Raw genomic sequence first — 13,914 nt, forward strand, 5'->3', positions numbered from 1 at the left:
CTACAAAACCCAGTTATTTATAGCATTCAACATGCTATTCCCAAATTGACTACAACAAGCATGACAATGACCTTCCAGTAAATTCAAATCACAGGTCCCCTGTCAAAAAGTAGCACCTTATTTATTTTGGTGCTGGTGCTGGTGTGTGCATGTGTGAGAGAGTTAAGCTCAGGTTCAGCAACTGGTACCCTCTCGCACCAAAGATGACCTGTAGAATGTCACCTGGCCCTTTGATTATCAGCCAAACAACAAAAAGGGGTATGTTGGATTACCTAAACATGCAGACCTGTTCCCAGGCATCAATATCTGTTGCCTCCTCTTTAATTCCTGTAGGTAAGAGCAGAAGAAGAGCCTGCTGGATCAGGTCAGTGGCCCATCTAGTCCAACCTGAGCACAAGAGCAGTTTCCAACAACCAGTATTCAGGGGCATGCAGCCTCCGACAGAGCCTAGCCATAAGAATTAGCAACCATTGGTAGCCTTATATGCCAGGAAACTGCCTAATCCTCTTCAAAAGCCATCCAAGTTACTAGGGCTGCTGCTAGGACTCTCATTTGAGGAGGACGTATTGGTCCTGTTCTGCACTGGGCCTGGTAGAGAGGCAGTGAGGCATTACCCTGGGCTGTATTGGAGCAACTCCTCCTACCCTTTGGAGCTCTCCCTGGTCCTGAAATGGCCATTTGAAGTAAGAACCATTGTTCTGTTGCCAGGACGCTACACCCTATATCCTCTTACTTGCTTCCATTTATGCTGGTGGCATTTTTCTGCTATGAAGTTGTAAACTGCAAAGGCAGTTGGCACATCGGCAGCAATTCTGTGGTGGAAGTGCCTCTAAGGGGTGGTTGGGATCACCAAAGAACAGCCAGAACATGAATACAGGTAACCTAATACGTTCCAACCTGCTCAGCTCTATTAAATATTAACACAATGACATTTAATATGATAAAATATTTAAATAAGCCTAATGTTCATCAATTTAATCCAGTGTCGTCGCACTGAGTGACCCAGAAGCTGGACGGTAAGAGGAAACTACCTTTGAATCATATAAATGTAGAGTTGTCAGGCACCCCAATGGTCATCTAGTCCAACCCCCTGCAATGCAGGAATCACAGCTAAAGAAGACCTGACATATGGCCGGCCAAGCTCTGCTGGAAAACCTCCAAGGAAGGAGAGTCCACCACCCTCCACTGTCGAACAGCTCTAACCAGCAGGAAGTTCTTCCTAATGAGTCAGAATCTTCTTTGTTGTCATTTGAATCCATTAGTTTGAGTCCTACCCACAAGACTACTCCATCTTCTATGTCACAGCCCTTCAGATATTTGAAGGTGGCTATGATTAAAGCTATGGTTTTCCCTGTAGTGATGTATGGAAGTGAGAGCTGGACCATAAAGAAGGCTGATCACCAAAGAATTGATGCTTTTGAATTATGGTGCTGGGGGAGACTCTTGAGAGTCCCATGGACTGCAAGAAGATCAAACCTATCCATTCTGAAGGAAATCAGCCCTGAGTGCTCACTGGAAGGACAGATTCTGAAGCTGAGGCTCCAATATTTGGCCACCTCATGAGAAGAGAAGACTCCCTGGAAAAGACCCTGATGTTGGGAAAGATTGAGGGCACAAGGAGAAGGGGATGACGGACAACGAGATGGTTGGACAGTGTTCTCAAAGCTACTAACATGAGTCTGACCAAACTGCGGTAGGCAGTGGAAGACAGGAGTGCCTGGCGTGCTCTGGTCCATGGGGTCACAAAGAGTCGGACACGACTGAACAACTAAACAACAACAACAAATGATATTACCTCTCAGTATTCTCTTCTCCAGGCTAAACCTGCCCAACTCCCTCAACCATTCCTCATATAGCTTGGTTTCCAGGCCCTTGATCATCTTGGTCACCATCCTCTGCACACCTTCCAGGGGCTTCCTTTTTAGTGAGAAACTGAGAAGAATGCTGTCTGCATCTCCATCTCCTTTTCTCTCTCCCCAAGTAACAGGGCTATAGAGACATGCTCTCTCTGAAAGTATTTTTGCTTCTGAAGAGGGCCCATTGTTCTAAGAGCTTATTCTCTTGTTGGTTTCCGACTTCTCTTGTCAAAGACAGGTCAAATACATTTTCATACATGTAAACACTGGCCTTGTTTTCTCTAGACAGTCTTTCAGTTGGAGGGGTTTATGTTATTGGAAGGACAGAGTTGAAGACAACATATTCCCTAACATTGTGATGTATGTAATCACCTCTAATGCACCATCCTTCTCTCCATTTATTTTCATGAGAACATCAAGCCACTTTAAATGGCAATGTCTTCCCCCAAAGTATTATGGGAAGTGTAGTTTGTTGAGGGTGCTGAGAGTTGTTAAGTGACCATTGGTCCCCTCTGAGAGCTATGATTCCCAGAGTTCCCTGGGAAGAGGGATTGATAATTAAAATACATGGGGAAATGTAGCTCTGCAAGGGGACCAAGGTCTCCTATCAGCTCTCAGCACCCTTAACAAACTACACTTCCCAGGATACTTTGGAGGAAGCTATGAGTATTTAAAGTGGTATGATACTGCTTTAGAAACATGGTGCAGATGGAGTCTTAGTTTCAGTGGCTATAAGAAGAGAAAAAGAGATTATCAAACACCCTGCAGGTGTTACAGGAGTTAGTCTGCCTCCAGGAACATCAGAGAAGGGAGAGTTAAATGCCCTGTCAGTCTTCTGGTTTTATTGATATCTATGCATTCTTGAGTTGGATTGGAAAATCTACTTGCTGAAAGCTTACTGTACCATTCTCCATATTTTCAAGCCTTTGGGAACTCAGGGTGGGGGGCATTCAGATTAGGATTCATAGCACACATCCCCAATTATGGCTGGTGACTATTCAGACTGGTAGGGTGGCAGCCAAGGAGCCAATGGCAGGCAGATCCAACTATTTCTAGTTTTGTCCCTGGCCTCCAACCTGCTGAATTCTACAGGGGTAACACTGGCAGCCAGAGCCACCCCCACCCCATGCAGATGGGACCTGTCTGAAGGCAAATTAAGATTGGTGGGCCTGTGTCCCATTGGTCCTAACAGATCAGCCTTCTCCGCTGCACATCCCACTTCTGATACCAGAGAGGGGGCACGACAATTATTACTGAAACAAGGAATGAGCCAGTCCTTTCCCACCATCACCTGTGTGGTTGGGGGAGGCAATAAGCTAACTCCATGGGAAACCTCTCCCTTCCCACCCTCCATCCTTCTCTGTGGAAGAGGCAGGCACAACTGACAGGGCCTTATTGGTGGTGACACCATCCTTGGAACTCCCTCCTCCAAGAGATATAATTGGCTCCCTCCTCCTTTTTCTTTTGGTTGGTCCCTGAAGAGCCTTTTGCTTCAGTCTGCTTTCAGTTGGATCCTCTACTGTACCTTGTTTCTGAATGTCTGTGAGGTGGGATTTGGTTTTTCACATAACTAGATTGCAGATTTGAAATCAAAATAGCTTTATTTCCTCTTCTGCTTCAGCATTTAAAATGAGAATTCTGATTTTGATTAAACTTCATCCGCATACACCCTGGGAAAATATCTGTATTTGGAAAGCATTGAAAGAAGCATCTTACATTAAATGTAGTATTATTGATTTAAGAACAAGGGTGGTGATGACGATAACTGGCTGTAGATTGAGGTTTAGTCATAACTTCTTCCTCTGGGCTACTTGAACGGGTGCTAATGTATGAGTCTTGTGGGATTCACAGCCACAAAGTGGCAATGATAACTACCAAGACTCCTAGATGGAGACTCCAGAATGGAGCAGCCATGCCCAGAGGCAACATACCTCTCAGTAGCTGCTGGGACAAGCACCAGGGGAAAGGCTTCCCTTTTGCATCTTGCACATGGGTGCCCAGTGGCTGACCACTGTCGGAAACAGTATACTGGGGCTTGATCGGTTTTGTTCTAATTCAGCATTGCAGTAGAGTGGTACCTCGGGTTAAGAACTTAATTCGTTCCGGAGGTCCGTTCTTAACCTGAAACTGTTCTTAACCTGAGGTACCACTTTAGCTAATGGGGCTTTCCGCTGCTGCCGCGCCACCGCCACACGGTTTCTGTCCTCATCCTGAAGCAAAGTTCTTAACCCGAGGTACTATTTCTGGGTTAGCAGAGTCTGTAACCTGAAGCATCTGTAACCCGAGGTACCACTGTACTTATGCTGCCCCCAAGCACTCGACTGGACTGCGGCTGTGCCATCCTTGTTGCCGAATCCCTGTGGCAGGCAGGAGAGTTGCAGGTGAGGCAGAGACAAGCTAAGACTATTGGGACATGCTTCAGATACACACAAACACACAGCACTCCCATTGGGGGATCGTTCAGTTAGTCTTTACATGCAGTATCCTAGTCTAGGCCAGCCTGTTCTCCACTCTGTCCTGCAACCCCAGGATTGCTGCATGGATCGCTGACCCGAAACGGTGCAAATCTCTTAATTCCACCTCGCCATCTCCCGACCGCAATGCCGAAAAGACGTCTACAGAAGAGGCAAGCTATAGGGAGTGAGGAGGGGAGGCGAGGGGATTGAGAGGAGAACCCAAGCTATTTTTATTTTCTAATATCTGGTTTGCCTTCAGTCGGCTCCGCTACTGTTGTGAAACAGTCTCGGGGTTTGATGTGCTGAGAAATTATTTGCTGAAAAGCTAATAAGTGGCTCTCCAGTCAGCAAACGCCTCGCTGAATTATCATCAACTCTTTACATAAGTGACAAACAAGATTGGCTCAAAGGCTCCTCAGCGGCAGCTAGCATCACCCAGGCAAAACACGAGGCAATCTCAGGAGCAGGGATTGTGACGGTGGGCCATTCAGCCTTGCAAAAGAAGCTTTCACATCTTCAGCTATGTTTTATGTCGCCTGGAGTTGAGGAAACACAGGAGGCTGCCTCACACCGAGCCAGACCACCAGTCTGCCTAGCTCAGTGTTGTCGGCACTGGCTGGCAGCGGCTCTCTGGGATTTTGGACAGGGAGCCTTTTCCCCAGGAAAGGCCATTGCGGATCGAACCAGCGACCTTCCTCACGCAGAGCAGATGCTCAACCACTCAGCTAACAGCCTTTCTCCATATGTAAGAACATCAGAAACTGCCTTGTACCAGGCCAGGTTGTTGGTCATTCTTGATTAGTGCCATCAGTAAGGGAGGAGGGAGAAATCATGTTCAGTTTGCATTTGAAGGCAAAACTGCCCAGTTTTCAGTTACTGAAATAAGACGCAGTCACTGTTCACGATTCGCACTGCTACGAATTTTGCAATGCTGTTCTCCAGCCCAGTAATGTGTACCAAAAAGATATCGGGTCTATTCTGAGTAAACGTTAGTCGCACACCATCCAGTACACGAAGATTTTGTTAGTTTTAAAATTCAAAAGCGACATGGAAATATGGAGAACCAAACCAGAAAAACAAGGAAAGGAGGGAAACTGAAATTCCCAGATTCACCCTTCCTGATCTGCAGCTGAGATGGCCAATCAGTGGTTCTATGCCAGACCCAGCCCTCCTCACCCTGGTGCAAATTTATCTGGCCCCTCATTCCTCCACATCTTTTGGTCGCTACATGACCAAAAAAATCGCCTGTCAGAAAGGAAAGGAAACAATATATTCAGTTGCAAAACACACACACGTTATATTCCTTTCTGCTGTGCAACATTAACATCCCTCTACAGTGGACGCTCGGGTTGTGAACGTGATCCGTGCAGGAAGCACATTCGCAATTCGCAGCATCCGCAACCCGCAGTGCCATGTCTGCACACATGTGGGTTGCAAGTTGGTGCATGTGCAAGCGCCGAAACCTAGAAATAACCCGTTCTGGTGCTTCCAGGTTTGACACGGTACGCAACCCAAAATCGCGCAACCCAAAGTGTCTGTAACCCAAGGTATGACTGTATTGAATTTTGATGGCAGTGTACAGATTTGGTTTTTTAAACTTATTGTTCAGTTTTCTGGAAATACAACAAATAATCTCCATGTGCCCCAAACCCAAGAAACGTCCCACGCATATGCAATGTAAATGATAGCTGTCAAATATTAAGCAGGGTTGTATAATATTTTATATAAGCCCACCCAGGAATGGCTGTGGACAGGATTCCTGCATTGTAGGGGGTTGGACTAGATGGCATTTGGGGGTCCCTTGCAACTCTACAATTCTATAATCCTATGCTTACACGCTTGTAAAGCCCTCCATCAGTGATGGGGGAGATCTGTGGCTCTCTGACTGCTGTTGGACTCCAAATCCCATCAGCCCCAGACAGCATGGCCAATGGCAAGGAATTATGGGAGCTGGAGTCCAGCCACACCTGGAAGGCACCAGCTTCCCCACCCCTGTCCTAGACACATGTCCCAATCACATATTCAATGCACTCCAGCCACATCTAGAGGACGGCAGATTCTGCAACCCAGCCTTAAACGCTAAATGGCATTTGGCTTTCCAGTTTCTGCAGCAGATTTTATTGCTGGGCCCCAGTCTGTTCACTGGAAGACACAGAACACACACCCCAAGAATGCAGAAGTTGGCTGTCCCTGCTCTGCAAAGCCACGCGACAACTGCAACAACAGCAGCAGCTGCCCAACCCCAGCTGCTTACATCCAATGTTCAGAGAGGGAATCAGGCATGACCAGGGAAGGGCCAAAAACAATGCTGGGGAAGGCAAGAGAGGGCTTTGTTATGAGTTTTGCAGCTCTACAAAAAGAACCACTCCGATTCATAGATTTGGCAATGTTCTGTGCAGGGGGGACAGGGCCAGTTTCACCTCTTCACTGCAATTCCCGGTTCACAACAATAAAACAAATAATAAACGCAGCAAGTAGTATTAGGCACCATGCAATAAAAGCCGGCGGGTGGGAGATTTTGCAGTCTTGGGGCCACATGGCCTGGTGGGCAGCCTTCTGAGGGCCACATGGCAGTGGTGATCAGGTCCAGAGGCAAAAGGAGACAGAACGATGGCTATTGCCTCTTGCAGTAGACTGGTTTCTGCACAAACACACTCCTCTCTATCGTCCATGCAGGCAAAGAAGGGGCATTATCAGAATCCAAGGGACCATCCCAACTGGATGAAAGTGCATGGGGTGTGGCTTGGGGAGCATTCTGAGGTCCACACAGAGAAGGCTGGAGGGCCACATTCCACCCCTGGCATAAGCCAAAACAGAAAAAAGCAGGGAAGCAGGCTAGCAAGCAAAGGCGATAACCGGGGAGAGCAGAAGAGGCAAGGCTAGGAAGGTAACAATTAACCTTAATGCTGCTATGAGGTCTTCCTTGAGCATCATATCTGTGTGGACCAAAGCAGCCTCTTGCCATACAAGAGGCTTCCGTTTCCACTTCAGTGTAAACTTCTTTGCAGATCAGAGCTTCCACGCTCCAGCAGAAGCATTTTCTCGAAATCTGGAAGCCCTGATCCAGCTTGGTGACCTGGGGTGCAACACCCCTGGGATGAGCTCCCAGATCACCTTTCACATCCTAGAAGTGACCCTGCGCTGTCACAAGAAAGGTTGTGCCCCATCCTATGCACCTAGGAGCCACCATCCCAGCGAAGAGGCTTGTGATAGTAAAGGTAAAGGGACCCCTGACCATTAGGTCCAGTCGTAGACGACTCTGGGGTTGCGGCGCTCATCTCGCTTTACTGGCCGAGGGAGCCAGCTTCTGGGTCATATGGCCAGCATGACTAAGCCACTTCTGGCGAACCACAGCAGCGCACGGAAACGCCATTTACCTTCCCGTCGGAGTGGTACCTATTTATCTACTTGAACTTGGACGTGCTTTCGAACTGCTAGGTTGGCCACAAGCTTTTGAAAAGGGGTAGGCCAATTCGTGTAAGAAGATTTAAGAGAAGCACCAATGGCTAATCGTGATCTCGAATTGCGAAGCAGAGAGTCTTCATAGTCAAAGGCAGTCTACCTCTGAGCAGCAAATTCTGGGGACCAAGAGCAAAGTGGCCATCTCCATCACTGGCTGCTGTTCAAGACGTACCCAGAGTCCTGCTGGAGCCAACCAATGATCCATTTCTTTCATCATTCCACTTCCAAGCAATGTTAGAAACTCAGGTATATAAGCTAGGCACCAAATGACACGTTAAACCTGGGTTACGGTCGCCACAATGGAACGTCTATTCGCCAGGGGCTTGGAACAGATGATCCCTTCCAATTTTACAATTCTAGGATCTCAGCCACATTGCTCAACTGTAGCTTGCTCTTACAACAGCTCGCTTGTCCCAGTGTGCAAGAAGGAGAAACACACACCATAGAAATGGAAAAGGTCTTAACTATGGACTAAGGCAAACTGTGGCCTGTGAGATCCATTTGGGTGGCTTGTGGAAAGGCTATAGCACAGCCAGCCGAGAAGCAGAAGACTTGCATCTTTTGCTACAGACGAGTCAGCTGGCTCGATGAAGATGTCAGTCACCAACTGGGTGCCCAGAAATCTCCACGTAGTCACAATGGAACCCACCCCAGTAGCAGAATGCACCTAGCGCGTTTTGAACACTGCTTCCAAGAGGAGACAGACAGGTCTTTCTTTCCCAAGTCGGCATCTGTTTGCTCGCAGTGCCTGGTACTCAAAGGTAAACTGCCTCTTGCCATGGAGGTTCCATTTCACTGACGTATTGAAGAACAGCTAAGGGACATCTTCTCCTCTGTCTGCAATGAATTTGTCAAACAGAGGGACATATTTCCCTACCTCCACCTACAGAAAACCTATGACACATTCCAATAGTGCATGGGCTCAGAGACAAAAATAAGTGGAGCAACAGATGCAACTCCGACCTTTGCCCTGTAAGCTACCGTACCTTCCAGCCAAGAGAAAGTCAAAGGTTTCTGCACACACTTCTCCATCCAGGCTAGCGAGAGGGGAAGGGCTGCAGGTGGTTCCAGGTTCAATCACCTGACGGCATCTCCAGCAGTGTTAGAAATTAGCCAGGCGCATTTTGCACCTATTGGCCACTTGCGACCAAGTGAAGATGTCCAGGTGCCAGGATGCTGCCTGACATCTCCACCACCTAGAGGTACATGCCCAGAGATCCTTGGCTCTGAACTGTTTCAACACACAAATACCACATCCTATAGAATCTGCACAATCAGAATGAATTTCAGGAACCCAAAAGTTTGTATTGAGAAATATGACTTTAGAGCCATCTTGCCCCCAAAATAGCAACCAGGCATTCCGCTTGGGCAACTCTAACCCTGGTTTAAGGAGCCATTTGGCGCCTAGCTGATATATCTCAGTTTCTAACACTGGGTTTCTCCAGGTAGGGCCGGGGGAGAGAGCTTGCTCTGAAGTCCTGGGAAGCTGCTACCAGTCAATGTAGACAATACCAAACTGGATGGGCCAATGGCATGATTGCAGTTCAAGGACACATCCCAGCCAAGCAAAAGCACTTGAGGGGGATGTAAAACAGAGCCTGGGGAGAGGGGGCGTGGCCTGTGGAAATCCCAGGGGCCAGATAGAAAGCTTTGGAGGGCCACATTCACCCTAGGCGTGACGTTCCCAAACCAAAGAGAATCCCTTTCTTTAAGAAGCCCATCACCCTTGTCACGAAAACTCTCATATGTTTGTTATCCATTGCAAGGAAGAGGTACTTCATTTGGCATCATGCTGGGATTACATGGACCTTCTGTCAGAGCCCAAACAGAGACCATTTTCCACGCAGGCTTTGAGAACTATCAAGGTTTTGCTGTGCACGCTGACAGATGTAGGCCTCAGGCTCCATTTACACCATACAGTTAATGCGCTATGATACCAATTTCAACAGCCATGGCTCCCCTACCTCAAAGGAATCCTGGGAACTGTAGTTCATTAAGGGTGCTGGGAGTTGTTAGAGACACCATTGCCCGTCCCCACCGTGTTTTAAACAATCGATCCTTCTTCCTCATGGGGAACTCTGAGAATTGTAGCTTGGGAAGGAAACTAGTAAGAACCTACAGCTGCCAGAATTAGTAAGAGGAAGCCAAGGATGTTTGAAATGGTATCACAGCACTTTAAATGTATCATGCGAATGTACCATGTGCAGAGTTGCCATTGCGCCCTGGAGATTCATTCAGTCTCACTGCACCACTGCTCAGTTGCCTAATCCCTGGTGATTATCATCTCTCTCGCACACATTTTGCTAAGTTTTTGTTTGATTGCACACCAAGGCACCCTCTCCTATCCCGAGCCCTAAGCCTTTAAACTCGCAGCTCGTCACACAACCCCGACACAGTTCTCCTCCACAATTGGTTTGACTTTCCTGAAATCAGGGCCGGCCCACACATGAGGCAAGGTGAGGAGGCTGCCTCAATAAGCAGGAACCGCAGGCACAGCGGATCCCGATGTAGATCTTTATCCCCCACCCCCCTTGTTCCTAATGTAGACCTTCGTTTACTTCTTCTTCCCTGGCAGGGAAGGAGCGCCATTTTGTGGTTTGCCCCAGGTGGCAAAATGTCTAGGGTCGGCCCTGGCCAATATCCCAATGGCTCTCCATAACACCAGCTAGGTAAGCCAGCATTCACCTAGCCACCCTGCTGTAGTTAAGGTCTCCCCATCGCTTCCTTTCGACATGCTTGCTGGATTAATAACTTCCAGGGTCTACACTACAGATGCATTGCAATCTTTGTTACCCCTTAAGGACTGCAAGAGCTGCAGCTGTGCATGAGTTGCAAAAAGATATCCTTAGCCCCCATCCCCAACAGAGCTGTGTCCCCCCCCCCCAATTCCCTAAGAAAATGACAGTTCAGCTGGCTTGAGTCTGCAGTGCAGATCAGACCTTTGAAACCAGTGGACAGTGACAGGAAGAGGTCCTTTCGGCACAGAGTTGGGTGGCTGGAGAAGACTTTTATCCAGCAACTCAAAGGAAACATGCAGTTCTGAGTGAAACCCTCGGCTTTGCAACATCCAAGCAGATCGTGTGTTTTGGTGCATAAGCTGCTGGAGATCTAAACATCCTTTGTGAACCGAAGACAAAAAAAACAGATTTTGCTAATCTTTCGCACCCCACAGCCCAATGTTGATAGGGAAAGTCATGGAATAGCCACAAACTGCTCCTGAACCAGCAGGTCTTGGTACTGAGGAAGAAGCCGCTCCAAGCTAAACCACAAGTCTAATCATTCAGAAATAAAGATCTCCCCTCCCCAAAGAAACTGAAGTTACAAACAGCTTAAGGGAGCCAAGACAGACCCATTAAGGCAGGACTAGTCAACTCAGTGACCTCCAGATGTTGCTGGATGGGAACTCCCACTTTCCCTAACCATTGGTCATGCTGGCTGGATAGCAGGAGCTGCAGTCCAACAGCATCTGGAGGGCACATGTTAGCTACCCCTGCATGAAAGGATCGCTCCATTTCCGTTTCTGCCCAAACAGGGAGGCGACAGCATACATTGCCCCGCAGGGCACCAACTTCACACAACGATGTGCTCTCCGCCTACCTTGTCCGCCATGATCATTGACGAGCCGCCATGAATCCCCAGGATCGGAATAAAGGTCTGTGACGAAATAAAATCCAAAATCTGGGCAACCGCCTCCTGGTCGGTGTCGTCCCCGAAAACCACGCCATGGATCTTGGTGCCTGACATCAAGTCACAGACATTGGTGATGATGCTTTTTGGGTCTGTCTGGTTGACCAGAAGGGGCACCACATTGACGTCGACGGTGAGGTCGCCGGACATATCCCTGGTCCAAAGCGCTCGGACCTCTCTTTCCGTGACGTACTGCGTCCTCCCCAGGATGACGGCGATGTTCAGGATGGGGTAGCTTTTCTCTGCCCCCCAGACGAGGGCCAACTCTGCCAGGAGAGCCTGAAGCACCAGGAGATTCCAGCAAACTCGCGCCATCTTCACCAACTCCATGCTCTGCGGAGAACAAGGAGCCCGGGATGGGCGTCACATCACGCGGAAGACGAGGATGAACTGCCACAGCCTCCTGCCTCCCACAGGGACCCGGTCCTTAACCTTGCAAACAGGCATCCTTGAACTGAGTCCTCTTGCAGGGTCAAGGTGGCCCTCAAAGTTCAACCTCAGCTAAGCGCCCGGGCTCAGTGCAACACTTAACTCCCACCAGAGCAAAACTGACATCGCCTTCGAGGTCTCGGAAGGGCCGCTGGCCAGCCCTGCACATATCCTTCCCTTACAGGGGGAAAAAATAAAACCAGCTCAATCTCTGTTGAGGACACAGCGCAGATGAGATATCTGAAGCTTCTCAGGATGCCTTTTTGGAAAGCCTGACTTTCCGAAGCATCTTCGAAGGCTTTGAAGGCATGCAGTGACCCAGGCCCTCTCTGCTTCCTGCCCTCCTTTCCTCTTCCCTCCTGCTGTGGCTGAAGCAGCAATGATTGGTGTGCCACCCCCCTCCCTCCCCTCGCCTCTGTCCAGAAATTGTATTTTATTCCAAGACTCGTTTCAAGCTGGCTGGCTGGCTGCTCACGCAGAACTGGCTGAATTTCTGGAACAGATTCAGACATGCATTATTCTAACCCTTTTTTCCCCCCTCTCCCCCCCCCCCAACCCTCACCCGCCCTCACTCCCCTCTCTCCTTGGCAATGTACCCACTTTGGCTGGGCATCAGGGATGTCGGCCAGTCGTTGGCATGCATACTGTCCCCTTCACTTCGGGTCAAGACCCTGGACACTGCTTTATTTTCGTGGATCTCGTTGGGCGGGTGGGTGAAAAGGGGGGGCTGTTGTTCCTTCTCACAGAGGCTGGTGGCAAAGCCGCTCGTGGAGGGAGGGGGCTACCTTCTGCTGACTTGCATCAAACCCCCACCACCACCACCCTGGGGGGAAAATGCATCTCTGATCCTATGGCTCCCATCATCCTGACATCTACACTCATCAATCATGTTCCAGCAGCAGCAGGGGGGATATATGGGACTCAGAGTAAACCTCTTCCCTCCCTAGGCTTCAGGTGGGCACCAGCGAGGGGTCTCTGGAGCTGCGTGCCTCTTTCCCCAGACCTCATTTGGATTCAAACTCAGCCGTTGTCTGTTGCAGGGCAGATTTTTTCCCCTGCTTCCCCGACTGCAGTCAGATCACACGAGAGGCAAGAAGACAGAAAGAGGGTGGGTGGATTTTTATAGTAAAACCATAACCCACTAGCCCATGCTTTTAAACCTCCTTCATCGGGAAGTATTAATTATTTGAAATATCCCCACCCCCCCCCCAAAAAAACACCACTGGGTTAAAAAAAAATGCACCACGCTGGCAGAAGAGGGGGGGATTGTTTGCACCAATTAGAAAGACGTGCACAACACACACACACACACACACACACACACACACAAGCTGCGAAATCCTGCACCGTTAGCCTTTACTACGTAGGAGAGGGAATTCTTAGCTTCTTCGCTCCATTCATGGGGGCGAAAGGGAAACCAAGAGCAACAGCGCCTCCTGGCGCTCCGCCGCGTTCCTAACATCCCCCTGGCGCTTCTCTCCACTTTCTACCCCCCCCCCCGTCAAAAAAATTATTTATTTATTTATTTATCCTCATTCCCATCCACACACACACACACACACACACCCGCCCCTCCAGCCACCTTCCACCAGCATCAGAATCAGCATTACCAGGAATGTGAGAAATCGTAGCCGCTGCCGCAAAGTTTGGCATTTCGCAAGACTCCTCAGCGCCGCGCGTCAGGGGAGGTTGCCATCCTGCTTTCCAGAGATGCGATCGCCAGTGTTGGTGCTGAGATCGGGGCGCCACATCCTCGCCTCCCCGCGAGGCAGGGTTGCTTATCGGTGCAAAGGGGGTCTAAAAGGGAGGGTTTTGGGGGGAGAGAGGGGAGGAGGGGAAGGGAAGGGAGGGGCGAGAGAAAGACCACCACGTTAGCGCAGGCGGAACAGCGCAAAATAACACAGCGGCAACTTCGCGGCGCAGCGGATTAATAAATCCTGGCCGGGCAGCCGATCGTCTGTGGGGGGGAAAGTTGATTTGCTTCCATGTAATTTGTCGGAGAGCGCGTTTCGCCCGCGATCTTG

General features: G+C 49.2%; 1 protein-coding gene across 3 annotated transcripts in view; it reads right to left on the reverse strand.

The window, feature by feature from the left end:
* GRIN2A (glutamate ionotropic receptor NMDA type subunit 2A) overlaps nucleotides 1-13,914 on the reverse strand; it is a 210,553-nt gene that overhangs the window by 194,719 nt on the left and 1,920 nt on the right. For all 3 annotated transcript variants that reach the window (XR_013979424.1, XM_080980936.1, XM_080980935.1), the window contains exons 2-3: nucleotides 13,501-13,687; nucleotides 11,372-11,794 (exon numbers count right to left, since the gene is read on the reverse strand). Coding sequence is in view for 2 of the 3 variants with exons in the window: in XM_080980936.1 (XP_080837062.1) it covers nucleotides 11,372-11,791 (420 nt within the window). In the remaining variant the exon portion in view is untranslated. The remainder of the gene's footprint in view (nucleotides 1-11,371; nucleotides 11,795-13,500; nucleotides 13,688-13,914) is intronic.

Source organism: Podarcis pityusensis (genome assembly GCF_964106645.2).
Source record: "Podarcis pityusensis genome assembly, chromosome: 14".
NCBI classification, from domain to species: Eukaryota; Metazoa; Chordata; class Lepidosauria; order Squamata; family Lacertidae; genus Podarcis; species Podarcis pityusensis.